We start from the raw sequence: 14,154 nt of genomic DNA on the forward strand, positions 1-14,154 counted from the left end.
AAACACAGCTTTTCAACCTAGTGGTAAGTTACTCTTGGTTTACGAACAACAGTCAAAATGACTACAGTCACGTCAGTACATACTCGACACATAATGCACAATGCACCTTTTTTTTGTCATTTTTCAATGATACCACAACCACCTGAGAGAGATCAATGAAAGGTCAGTCAACTCAAAGCCTCCTTGACGCTGTTTTCTCTCTGTATATATCTGTATGACTCATAGTGAGCTACTTACTATGTTTAATTAACTGATAGTGTCAGTTTGAGAAAAATATTCTTTAAAAAAGACATCTTAAACCTACAACTACAACAAAAATGTCATTGTGAAAAATGTCCCTACTGGTTTAATCATATAAAATACAGGAGCAAAGACAGAAAGAGAAAGACAATAGAAAGAATCCACTGATGAATGCAAATTTCAAAACCAAAATGTAGGTTAATACTGTGCCACATGATTATATTTACACTATATTAGGCTACAAAAGTACATTTGGTTCAGTGTAAACATATCTTTTAAATACCACTATTGGTTTTGAGAAGCATTATCATTTGCCTATCATTAGGGTTTTTGAGGTATCTGTGGCCTTATTGGAGGCTCTTAATGTAAAAACATGTGGTCAGGCCTGATCTGAGACAAGCAGAGTGGAGAGCTCTAATATCCATAACACTGATGTAGATGAGTAACTCAAACTGAAGGCAAATCAGACTAAACTAAACTAGAGCCCAATAATTAGAGCAACATTTAGGCTATAAAGATATGAATACATAGAGGGATGTTTGTGAGGCTTTGTGGTTGATTTCTAACGCATGATTTGAGCCACTAACACATGACTGTCGTCGCACAATCAAAATATAAGCTCGGCACAAATGTTGCCAACAAGCTCCATTTCTGTAAAATGTAAATAAAGGCCATCTGCTCCGATATGTAAACAGCAGGCTGACTCCTCCTATCCGGGCGTCCCCGATGTTTTGGCACGCCCCCCACCACGACCACTCTCTGCTCCTATTGGTCAAAAGCGGAAGTGCTGCCCACGATACGTTTGTCTTCTCACCTCCTGCTGGACGTCGGCCCGCCCACCAGAGCAAAGACAAAAACAATCGGCATCTCTCACTCAGTAGATTATACACAGAGGGACCTAAACCGAATTTAGTTAATATCTATATCTCGCATCACCGACACCTACAGCACCGAGGGAGATATGGTTTCTCCCGTAACAGTGGTGAGTATCAGCTTCAAACGAGCGTTGATATTTTTCACATTAAAACATTGGTTGCTAGTTTAGCTACATGATAACAATACTTCCGAAGAGAACAATATCTATCCTTGCTAAAGTTTCTGTCATTATATGTTCAGAACCGACTGCCTTGAGTTGCTAATTCAGCGTTTAATGTTTTATTTTCGTCATTATTTATAGCATATAGCATTCATACTTTGTCTCCGAAGGCCAGCGCATGCTCCTTAGCTGATAATGTTATTATCAGTAACTAAGACTGTCTGTTCAACTGATAATGTCCAGCCAGGTGCCTTTGGACACCCACGCCGCTGTCAGTGTCTCGTTTGCCTCATTATTTCATACTGTGCATTTTGAAGTCTATGTGTTGTGGCGAGGGGGTGGGGGGCAGCTAGCAGGAACTTTTATGTTCAGTGTAGCTGTTTCCTTGACCTGTCGGCTCCTTTTAACGGCGACAGTTCACGCTCTTCCATCTCGACATTCCACGTACAGAGAAATGTTTCCACAGATTTCCAAAGAAGCCCATGACAGAAAGAAAAACCTGTCATGTGACGGCCTTTTTTTTGTGTGTGTTTTTTTTCTTTCCTGTACCCTCTAGACACGCATGCGCCGAGCAGTGCTCTGCTGTGGCTGGCTTGCTTTTCATCTCCTGTGCTGTAACTGTGTTTTACATAGACAGTATTGTTTAGCCTATACAAGAGCTCTATAATTGACTTAAAAGCCATTGGAGGAAATTGACCATCTTGACGAAAAAATATCACAGCTATACATGAATAATTTAACCAGCCCTGGCATCCTTTTACTTTGACAGAGTTGCTATGAAATTTTACCCCATTTGCAGGGGCCATGACGGATGGTGTGGTATAACCTGGCCTGTAGTAAATCCTCATGTGTAACCTGTGTGACTGCTGTGAGAGGAGGCAGTGTGGAGAAATGCTTGCCACGCAAACTGGTTGCCTTAGCGATGAAGATGCTGTGCAGGTCCTGGGGTTGCCTAACTATAAAGTCCTCTATAAATTAAAGTGTAAGGGAATGTATAAGCAACAGTGCAGAACGTGGTATACCTTGTTTTTATTATTTCTCTCTCTAAAGGTTTTGATAAATGGTGCCACATTCCATGCCATCTGGTGGACAGACTGTTGTGCTTTTAAGGGAATTTAACAACTTTTCTCCTATACAGATGTTATAGAATTAGCCCCTCAATGCACATACAGTGTCAGACCATTACATACTGTCTGTATTCATACAGTTGTAGAAGCATCTGGCAATTAGCCATTGTCCCATGGCCATGTTTTTACTGAACTCTGTATTATTACTTACTTACTTCAAAACCTAAGCATTTATATAAAACAGAGCATAGATCATGTTACAAAGGTTTTATTGTGTAAAAAAAACTGCATTTATTGTACTGCGCTGTAACATATTGCTTGTCTGCCACTGACCTCAAGTTATCCTTGCAAAGATAGCAGCTGTAAGATGGAAGGAAAACAGAGTTGTGTGTGATGCTACATAGAAATAACATTGTCATCTGACTCACATGCCAGCTGTCCCTGCCAGGACCATACTTATGTTACAGTTCCCCTCTGCCAAATTAAGGACACAAGAGTTTACAGGTCTTTAATATGTTTCCCTTTATCATTTTTCTGACACTCAGCTCTAGGATGACCCAGAATGGTTGAATAGATTTCATCCTGGCTGGATGTTATTCAATGCTTCATTGCAGTGATTTGTTGTTGGTTTATAGTTGCTGTAGAAGCAGTAGTGGCTAACAGCTGCTTGTTCCTCCATGGACTGCAGCTACAAGAGTAGTTCTGGCTCAAATAAGTTGCTGACAGTTTAACCAGTTAAGAAAGGTTGGAAATCAGTAACCATCTAATGTTATTCCTCACTCATTTAGCAGTTTTTTCCCCAAATACTGAAAGATAGCTAACATTTTTGAAGTAATTAAGCATGATTTACGAAGATTTGTAGTTTAACACAGCTAAAGGAACACTGCATTTCTGCGTTTCAAAATAACTGACTTGCAAAAGTTGTTTGTTTGATACCATTGTGTTTGATACTCTTTGGAAAAGGAGGTCATTTGATCACATTAATTCCACCAAAACAACCTATTACTTGTTAGTAACCATGCGAATACAGTCAATCATTAACTATATTATTCTTTAACTGGGGAAAGAGGCAGGTGTTTACAGCCAGTCAGCTGTATGTGCTACAGCACCTTTGCAAACAGCCTGTATTTAGATTATGATCATTCAGACAGCGAAATGATAACACAATGATTCATTTCGTTTGCCTCCCAAATGAGGCAATATGTTGTGGACTTTATTGCTGGCGACAGCTGACTGTCACACGGGGCTCAGAGCTGTTGCTAACGTCCTCCTCAGTGTCTCCGCAGACAAACTGATGAGTAGGTTACAGCTGAGACAGTACTGTCCCACAAGACCATGGCAATCTCATTTAGATACAAGACATTGAATGGGAGAGCTGGACTGAGCCTCAGAGAAATAAAACCATTATATCCACTGTAGAGCTGTTCATGAATTTCAGCAGGCAATTACACCTTCTTGATGGAAACATTTAATGCACTCACTTTTTAATTTAATGGGATAGGGAACCATGTATTAGAGAAGAACAATTACACCAGATATTACATCAGTAAGGGTAGGCATTATGACAAAAACTATAATAATTAATTTTACCACTGATGGATATTTCAGTCCAGGTGATGTTACAGTGAGGTAAACATTTCTAGGAAGATTTGAAAGGGTAGCTTTTCTAGGCTTTGTTGTGTAAGTGTTTCCTCGTGCAGTTTTAGTCTCTCTGCCTCCCTCCTAGTAGCCCCGACCTTATTGTGTAGATGCAATAAGTTTACATGAAAAACAATGGAAAGGGAAACTGCAAAGTATGGCTCAAACGCCACATGAATAGAACAAAAGGTTATGGGAATCTCTGACTTCCTACCACCTACCTCTCTGGAATCCATGTATTCACCGTTTTAACCTCTCACTAAACTCTGATGATCCACATATCCTTTGAGTGTTTTTTCCCCACATATAATAATCAAACTGTTTGTGATCATGGATCATTGAGTCTAAATTTCATCAGGCCTCAGCCTGCAAATCTCAGGCAAAGTGTTCTTTTGCTGCACTTTATTAAAGGATAGATAGGACCTGTCTCTGTAATGATGCCAGGAGCCATGCTTGAATCCCAATGGCACAACAGAAATGTGTTGTATTATGTTTTCTTGTGTCCTGCGCTTAAGTAGCCACTAGTGGCCTGACAGAGAACGTTATGATATTGGCTCATCTGGGAGTGTTGCCAGGGTTTTCTCTTGTGCTTGGCCCCCATTTGGCCTTAATGGGATAGATAGACTCACTCACCACACACACATTTTTGTCATAACAGTTGCTTTAATCTTTATATATGTCACAATTTGTCCTATGAAGGCCAGGTAAAGTACATCACGTAGAGAACTTGAGTGCATTAATTCACACTATACAAAGTGTAGTGGAAGTTTTTTTCTTTAGTGGAAAAAATTCCTCTTGTGCTACTTGGATCTGTAAGAGACAAAAGATATTTTGAGTATAAGTAAGAATAGCAACATCATACCAGCTTATTTTGCCACTTATCTCAATCTTGGCAGCCCAGACACTGGGCTCAAGTGATGGCAGCAAACCTGTTGATTGATCTGCAACTTTGGTTGGAAGATCAAAGTTAAGAGGAAAAAGACTGACACTGCTCTTAGTTGTATAAGATACAGAAAATGAGAAAATGAAAATTCACAGATATGTACAAATGGAGTGTGTTAGAAATAAGCCATTGTCACAGCTTGTGTTGTGTAGCACCTTTTATGTAAAGAATCCATCTAAAAATGCTTTACAATATAGAGAAGCAAAGTAACATTAGTAGTTTTAGGATAATATTTTAGTTAAGACACCGAAAAGCTGCCAAAACTGTTTAAAAACCCTTCAACAAAATCCCTGATATATTTGGGGATGACATTCCTCGGTTTGGGAGTGTAGTTGAAAATAAAATGTCATCTTTTTGGTTCTGAACATGTACCAAACCCACAGTGGAAGATCTGACTGAACGTGAAGGCACATAAACCAACAGGATGTCTGCATTCTTAGCCAGTCCTGAGTCATTTTAGAGCGTCATATACTCATATGCCGTCAGATCTTAATGACTCAAAGAGCCAGTATACAGTGGTCGCTCACTTTTTAGTTTGGTCAGGAGTGTAGACAGCAATTTTTGAGTGCACTGTGGCTTCTCAATAGACTTCTTTAGAGAAATGGTGCTTCACACTAGTTGTGAGAGGAACGTACAAATTAACTATTTAGCATCCTGCTGGCTTAGTAATGGCCGCCTCATGGCCACGTTTGTTAGATGAAGATGATGCTTAAATCACAAAGGCTTGTGTGTGTTTTTGTCTGAACACACGTGTGATGTGTGATCTTGCGTGTGAAATCTCTATTGTTTTCCTGCTGTGTGTGTTAGTCATATCACGTAAACCGGGGCAGGTTTGAGATCGTGCAGACACCATGCCTGATCCTGTACTGTAATTTGGTCTGCTATTTTATTGAGCAGTTGTGCAATCAAGGGCCTCCACCCCCCCCCCCCTCCAGGAGCATAAACCATATGAACTAGAGTGACCCCTCACTTTCTTCCACCTCCTCTCTCACCTCTCCCCTCTCTCCCCTACTCACTTGTCCACTCCTAAATCCAGCTGTCATGTGAATGCCCCATTACGCTCACTGCCCCATACCCCCCCCCACACACACACACATACACTAAATCCTCACTTCCCCATGTTTCCTCCTGCTTCCTTTCTTCTGCCCTACTTAATTATCCTTTCGCGAACATTGCAATCAGAGCTTTTGTTGGCATCTTTTTACTATACCATAGAATATTTGTGGAGTGATGCAAAATGGTCACTGAAAAATAGTCATATGGAATATCAAATAGCAGCTCTCGCCCAGTCTTTTCAACCCTTGTCCTGTTGCACTATGACCCCTTCTTCGTCCTCTTCTCCCCGCCCTGCTCGTATCCTCCTCAACCCTCCTCCCGTGATCTCAGCTCTAGTGAACCTTCACTCAGTTTTGTTCCCTTCCAACTCAGCCTCTCCTTTCTTGTCTCTCTTTAATCCCTGAGGACCTCTGCCATAAACTTAGAGATTGATTCTCAGAACCATAGGTGGGTGATCATTCCTGAGGTCTTGTGAAAACCTCCTCCCAGCTTTCTCTTTGTGTTTTTTTGTGACCCTGTTAGGCCTCATCTATTTAGATAGAAAGAAATATGACTTGTAACACAGTAGGGTGGAAGAAATGGAGTCTTGAATATGCTACGCACTCATCAAAAGTAGAGAAGAATAAAGAGAAGAATGTGAAGAAGGGGAAGAGAGGAGGAAAAAAAAGGATGGTAGAGAGGGTCAAAAGAGAAGAAAAGGAAAGGTTACTGGAAGTCGAAGAAACTGCGTCAAAGCTTTTTGCATTTCCCTTTCTGCTTGCTGTTTCTGTTTCTGCCACAAAACACATGCATGTCTGACATAGTGATGTAAACTAGTGACCACAGAAAGCAAGCTTGAAGAGTGTTCCTGTCCAAACTCAAACCATTACCCAAAATAAGGAGAAGTACTTAAGCTTTACAGCCTATGTTCCCTCTTTTGAATAAAGCGTGAGATAGTGTCCTTCAGAGACAGTGCTGTCTCTTATGAGGTTTTTGCTTCCTGTGATCCATGTCATGGCTTCTGCCTTGAGATAAAATCCCTTTTTATAAACCTAGTTTCAGACAATAATATTACATTGTTCTGACTCACTTAATAAAATAACCTCATGCAAATGCAACTCACCATGACTCAGCTTATGATGTAAATATTTAATCTGCTTTCAGGTCAAGAGTGAAGGCCCTAAACTGGTGCCATTCTTCAAGGCAACATGTGTATACTTTGTCCTGTGGCTGCCCACCTCCAGCCCATCCTGGTTCAGCGCCCTGATCAAGTGTCTGCCCATCTTCTGCCTGTGGGTTTTTTTACTGGCACACGGATTCAGCTTCCTAGGTGCTCACTCCAATGCCCGCAAGATCTTGGCTGGACTCATCTTCTCTGCTCTCGGTGATGCCTTTCTCATCTGGCAGGAGCAGGGCTACTTTGTCCACGGTGCGGAGAAACTTTATACACTGAGTCACTTAGTAGTAATTGTTTTTCTCTACAAGACTACCTTCATACCTAATTCTTAAGGGCTAATCCTGGTTTATTTCAACTTGGGACTTATTTTAGCAGTTTTGGCCATCATTGCTATTAGTAACAAGTTCAACAGGACAGTTCTGTAATACAGGTTTTAAACAAACCTCCATGTTTGGGAAAAGAAAGTGAAGGCAAACAGTAGACTTATCACCCATACTGTCCGTTTTGAATATCCATCACGATTTATATAATTCCTGCTTTAACTTTGTATTCCCATATTTCCTGCAGTAAAAACAAGTTTTCCAGCGAAATTAGTTTTTAGGAATCCAAATTATCTAAAAAACCTTGTGCCCAATTCAACGAAACCATTGGCTTGTTTAAAAATTGTTTGATCATGCGACTGCTAATGTTTTTTTCCCTGTTGGACATGTTGCAACATGTTGTTGTAATATCCCTGTGTTCCCAGGTCTGAGACAATTTGTCATAACCAATAAAAAAAAAACGAATGAATGAATTAGATGAACTACTTATCATTACATCAGGGGTAATGCTTCAAGCTTTAGTTCATGATTTTTGCACAAGATAGGATACCACTTTGTATGACTGTATTTAGATTTAAATCATTTATATATACATATGTAATGTGTTACAGGCCTTCTGATGTTTGCCATCACCCACATCCTCTACTCATCTGCCTTTGGGATGAAACCCATTAACATGCGTGCTGGCCTTGTGATCACTGCTGTGTCCTGTCTGAGCTACATCCTGCTGTATCCCTACCTGTCTGGCCCCTTTACCTACCTGGTGGCCGTCTACATCGCTCTGATTGGCTTCATGGGCTGGAGGGCCATCGCAGGCCTGCAGCTGGCCAATGACCTGTGGACCTGGACCAAGCTGTCCGCCTGCCTGGGCGCCGTACTCTTCATGGTCTCCGACCTCACAATCGCCGTCAACAAGTTCTGCTTCCCTGTGCCCCATTCGCGCGCCATCATCATGGCCACCTACTATGCTGCCCAGATGTTGATAGCGCTATCGGCTGTCGAGTGCCAGGATGTGGAGGTGGCCAGGAAGAGAACATGAGGTACCGCGGCCCCCGCAGCGACTGGCCACGAGGCTGGAAAGGTGGCAGCCAATCCCCCTCCAGCCCTGAGTGATTATGGACACATCTCACTGCCAGATCCCCAACCCTCAGCCCTCATCTCAGTGTGGCGCTCCCACACTGTTGTTACCATGGCGACTGGTCCACTACAGCCATCACATGGCTATCACCCACTAGTATGGTAGTCTCACACCTGTCTTCTTACCACGAAGATACGGTAGTATTATCTTCAGCCTCTCCCGACAACAGTCCTACCTGCTTCCTCTGATCCTAGAATGGCTGTCTCTCAACCTAGTAACCATGGAGACAAGAGTAGTAATATTAACCTGCTATATATAGAGAATATTACTTTACTTTTAACTGTTACGTTTTGATTTAAGGGGAGCATGTCACTGGGGACCTTCAAGGAGTGTGTGTGTGTGTGTGTGTGTGTGTGTGTGTGTGTGTGTGTGTGTGTGTGTGTGTGTGTGTGTGTGAGCGATTTTATGTGTGTAAGTGTGTGTGTGTGTGTGTGCGTGCGTGCGTGCGTGTGTGTGCGCATTTATGTGTGTTTGATTAACATTCTTACCTCGCTTTCCACACAGTCCCATCACACACAGTCACCACACTGACAACACACAACACACACATCTATTTTATATGGTCCAATAACACATTTTAACATCTTATTTTTGTCGTTTGTTTTGTTGCCTGAGACCTTGTTAAAAAGGGAGTTTTTTTTTCTCTTACTGACTTGCCCATGTTTGGTCTCTGTTGTTGTGTGTTTCCCTAAATTAAGGGTGCTATTCCTACAGTTTGGAGCATATCCACACCTGTTTTGTTATCTGCAGTCCCTTACATTTCATTAACAACAACCATACTGCCTTTGTTCACGCCGCTATTTAACATTTGTAGCAAATCAACAACCAGTCTCTCTGGATCATTTATTTTGCTATTAGGATGTCCTTGAATTACTAGATGTGCAGGAGAAGAATGACAGAGACAAAAATAAGGCAATGGGGTGGAAAGGCAAGGGGGTGGGGGGGGGGTTGGGGTGCGTGAAAGCAGCAGCAATTGCGTATTGTAGCTTCAATGGGAGTTGGAGGAGGTGGAGTTTGGTTTGTGGAAGCTCAATTCTTCCTGCTGAGATTTTATTGACACTGTCCCGCTGTCACAAAGAGAACACAGCAAACATTGCAGCCATAGCTAACCACTGAACACATTATAACATGCTGTATAGTGCAGCTGCTTCTCCTTTCAGTGTGAACTACCGGCAGTGTTTTGCCTGCCTGCAGTTTTTTAAGAAATGCTGGTGCAAATGTCGACATGTTCACACACACCTGACACCTACAGCTCCCGCTGGTTTCGTTATTAGGAAAAGTTCATGGGGTTCTCGCTGCTGGACTACATCAGCCGACCCATGTTGTCATTGGCCTGGAACAATGTTATGGAGACTGAAACGAAAGGGCTATGTAACGGGTTGGAATCTTTTTGTTTATCAACTCAGTGTGCATGTGTGTGTGTGTGGGTGTCTTATCCTCAGAGGGCATTCACTCACTCATGCTGACGCACACACAAACACACCAACATGCAGCCTGACTGAAAGAAAAAAGGGACATGAGGGGAACTGGCTTCTCATGTGAGGGAATAGTTGTCCCATTATTCCCAATAATTCCTTCTAACAGGACACTTCATCAGCTTTAATCCTGCAAAATCCACCTCAGGTAATCCCAGACGGGCTGTCTGATATTTTGTCTTTCATCTATCACACATTCACACCCGTCACATCTTTCATTTGTTTTGGTCTCTTCAGACATTTTAAGTTAGAATGAAGTGTCTTACTGAATATTTAAGAGGTATTCTATAACTCTTTCATGTTGTATATGCATGTTTTCAGTGTGCCTGTGAGAGAGCGTGTGTATCTCCTTTGTCTTAGATGTTGAGTGAACGTCTGTGTATATTTATGACCAGTCAAAACCAACTCAAGGCCAGGAATGCTGTGAACCATCATAGTTTATATGGAGTAGATACACTAGTGGATATCTTTAATGTATTCTCACAAGGCTCTTAAACCTGTCCTCATACCCATCACCTTTTCATGTGTTTTATAACGTCCCCTGAATACTCACGTGTTATAGTCATCAAAGGATGACTTTAAGTTTTGATCGGGTAGATTCAAATTGCGGGATGTCCACAGCTGAACATGCCTCCTCTTGACTGTATTACATGTTGTATGTGTCACTTTCGGATTAATACCACTAATTAAAACCATCAGTTTATATATATTGGAAAGAAAATCAATTTAATAGAAACTGAAAGTATTACCCACTAACAATAATTAACAAAGGGACGGGTTCTGTTGTTTAATAGTTCAGTCCACACACACCTATACATGTCCCATATACCGTGCTGTATATAAAACATACAGGCATGAAAAAGAAACAGACCCATGTTATGGGTTCCTTCTGCTGGCTCGATGACCCCTGGAGCTGTCGGAAGCGCACCCACATACGCACAAAAAAAAACACACACAAATCAAAATGTATTTATACATCACATCAGCCACCTTGACAGATCTGCAGGCAGACAATGGTGTTGACACTCATCAAGGTTTTTTTTTTTTTTCAAACAGCAACACAGTCTTAGCTTAGCTTGACCAGGAAAGACTGTCAGACCAAGCGGTTGCTGCTTTGCCAGATAGTTCCTCAATCTCCTTTCGGCCTGTCAGCATGCGTGTCAGGTCAATCTTTCTGCTTTGTCAGTCAGAAGTGGTTCATCAATCCATCTGTGTGACGAATCATTTTCTGTCCCATGTTTTAATTCGTCTTCCCAGCATTGCAAGGCAAAGTCCTGCTCGTCAGTGTTCACCGTCTTCTCATCTCCTCCACCTCACCGGCAGAAACATGTTAACAGTTAATATAAGCCTTTGTGCAGATAGACATCCACCTAGGCTCGCTAGCAGACACACATTTGTCTGTTTGCCCTGTCTTAAATCAGGGTTTAGTACAAGGAGTTCAAGGAGAGACGCTGGTTAACATGAGCCTAAAGTAAAACCGCGAGGGGATGACGAGATTGAGTCAAGCAGTCTTACTCATCCTAACTATGTGGGCAATTTATGTAAGCACTACTTTCTTTGTCTTCTGCCACATAAAACCCCTGATTTTTGTTCCTGTGGTCCAGTGGCTACATGCCAAAAGACAGGCTTTACTTTGAAGTATTTCGGAGATTATTTTTGCTGGCCAGCCCACACTTTGGGAAATGTCCATGACTTTGTAAAGTGAAGTTGCTTTTCTGAGAACGAGAGATCAGTGATACCCCGTAAAGCAGTTATTAAGCCTGTGTGGTGGATTTTGTTTTAAATATTCACAGTTTCTCCTCTATTGTTTCTATTCTTATTTGACTTAGGCACAGATAACCTGAGATCAAAGTATAACAGAAAACTGAACTAATTTCACTGAGTGGAACTTGTAGCATCCGAGTCGTCTCCTGTATCAAACAACCTTTTGTTTTGCAGGGGACAGGTGCAGGAGGGTTTTTTGGCCTTCCACTTAGGAAGGAGGTTATTGTTGAGTGATACTGTAGATGGAATTAGGTGAGGAGGTGAAATGTGACACACGAGGGAAGACTCCCCTTCCGTTTGCTGCCATCCTGTCCCCCTACAGATGGCGAGCCAGCAGGCGCATCACTTTACCTCCGCCTGTCAACAGCCCTGTTGTTCTGAGCTTTGTGCACGCAGACAAAGGGGACCTGAGAGAGCTGTGGGAGGCCGACATGGTTCGAGTAATGAGCTGGAAGGCAGTAGCTGTTGAAGTAGAGAGAGGGCCCGTGGTTCGGTCCCTCTGAGTAAGTTGGCACTTTTCTTTGAGTTGAAGTTTTCTATCTTTTTTTTTTTTTGCTGTAGTTCCTTGTGATCTTTGATTTGAAACCTTTGCTGTTAATGTGCTGTACCCATTATCATACAGCTGGTGACCTCCAAAACATAGAGCTGTAAAGTCTGTATATCTTTACTCATGCATGATAAGTAGGCTGAAATGAATCCTCCACATCGACACTTATCTACAGTGATGGAAAAGTGCACACTACACACCCAGGTGTTTTTATTACTATGGCTGACAGTTCTCCAACATCAGTATGATGTTATTAACCTGAACCTACTGTGTGCTGCACTTTTCTGAACCGAGAGTAAGGCCAGTCAATGTCTACTTAAAACTAGCAGCTATAGTGTTTAAAACTAAAGGATTGTTATGTACTGTATTCTTTCAAGTATATGCTCACATTTCTTTTATTTTTTTCTTTCTTTAAGAGATAAAACAGAAGAAAACAGAACATTTTGATGTTGATTGATTGAGCACAAGAAAGTAGCACATGAAGGCGTGACGGAGAATCAGCATTTTTCTTTAAAAGGCAATTAATTGCTCTTGAAGTGTTACAAACCTCTTAAAAAGTGTTATCATTTTATTTTCAGAAAAGCAGCCCAAGACGTGTTTTTTTTTGTTTGCCTGTCACTACGGGAAAAGCTGGGTTTGTTTTCCATAAATCACTTTTGATTTTCTTTATTGAAGGCCCATTACAATGCATCATTTGACTTCATTTTATGAACAATTTTTTAAAATTCTCTGATATACTTTTACTTTGTTGTCCTTGATTTTCACTTTGTGATTTCATGACTGTAGAGACAAAATAGTTTCTTTGCTGTAGTGAAACTGCTATGAATGTGAATATCTATTGGAGAAATAAATGCAATTGCAATGCAACTTCAACATAAAGTCCTTTGTGTCCTTTTGTTTTTGTTGTTTCCTAGAATCAAAAGATACTGCGTTTAAAATGTCACCTGATATTTATAACTGTTTGGTGTTTTGTGTTTCTACAGAAGCTGTTGGCCCTCAGCAGATAAAGTGCCATTAAGGCAGAAAGAGCTGGAGGACAACAGAGAGCTCTGTTCTAGTAACTGCTGCACTCTTTTGTCTGGCTGAGGTGGAAAATGCGCTTTCAACAGCCTTTAACCCTGTGGAAACTCATTTAGACTGTCGCTATTCCTTTTTCTGCCTTCCTCTTGCCTTCTCTGGTTGTCTGCTTTTTTTTTTGTATCTCCCATTCTTTTACATACACACACACACACACACACACACACACACACACTCACATCTCATAGTTTATTCCTATAGGAATGGCGCCAGCTCTCTCCCAATGCATTTCATTCACTCGCAGCCAGGGTCTTGTAATCAAAGAACTCCAGTCTTCTATGAAAATGAGGCGTCTCTGTAATGGCCTAAAAGCAGGCTTAGTAAAATCGCATAAAATGACACTGAATCTCCAAACAAATGTGAAAGAAGTAAGAGCAAAGAAAAACACTTCTATGAACTCACTGAATATATTTATATATTCAAGTTACGTATTGGAAACCCCTTCAATAAAATTTCATCGAATATATCTTAGACTTCGTCATTTAAATCCATTAAAACGTCAAGGAAACTGATCTGAAATCCTGCAGTCCCACAGTATTTAGTTTGTCAAATACCTAGATTGACTATTTAGGCTTTCCCGTCAAACTACTTCCACCTTTTTGTTCCTTAGCTGAGCAGTGAAGAGGTGGAAGGTACCAGTGACGTAGGTTTAGTGCCTGTTCGTGCCACAGACTGTATGGTTGATGCTTAATTGATT

General features: G+C 41.3%; 1 protein-coding gene across 1 annotated transcript; it reads left to right on the top strand.

Moving 5' to 3' along the window:
• Positions 1 to 1,083: 1,083 nt before the first annotated feature.
• On the top strand, positions 1,084 to 13,259 carry tmem86a (transmembrane protein 86A). Its single transcript, XM_023415531.2, has 3 exons — positions 1,084 to 1,222; positions 7,124 to 7,388; positions 8,068 to 13,259. Exons 1-3 carry the CDS (start codon positions 1,202 to 1,204, stop codon positions 8,493 to 8,495), a joined length of 714 nt encoding a protein of 237 aa, XP_023271299.1. The 5' UTR covers positions 1,084 to 1,201; the 3' UTR covers positions 8,496 to 13,259.
• The last annotated feature ends 895 nt before the right edge of the window (positions 13,260 to 14,154 follow it).

Source organism: Seriola lalandi, unplaced genomic scaffold (assembly GCF_002814215.2).
Source record: "Seriola lalandi dorsalis isolate HSWRI2012SDOR001 ecotype SW California unplaced genomic scaffold, Sedor1 jcf7180002054553, whole genome shotgun sequence".
Taxonomy (NCBI): Eukaryota; Metazoa; Chordata; class Actinopteri; order Carangiformes; family Carangidae; genus Seriola; species Seriola lalandi.

Excerpts from the sequence above, each read along its gene's own strand:
- tmem86a (XM_023415531.2), top strand. The coding sequence starts at position 1,202 with ATGGTTTCTCCCGTAACAGTG. Across the intron at positions 1,223-7,123 it reads TGGTTTCTCCCGTAACAGTG|GTCAAGAGTGAAGGCCCTAA; the intron begins GTGAGTATCAGC and ends ATCTGCTTTCAG. Across the intron at positions 7,389-8,067 it reads GCAGGGCTACTTTGTCCACG|GCCTTCTGATGTTTGCCATC; the intron begins GTGCGGAGAAAC and ends AATGTGTTACAG.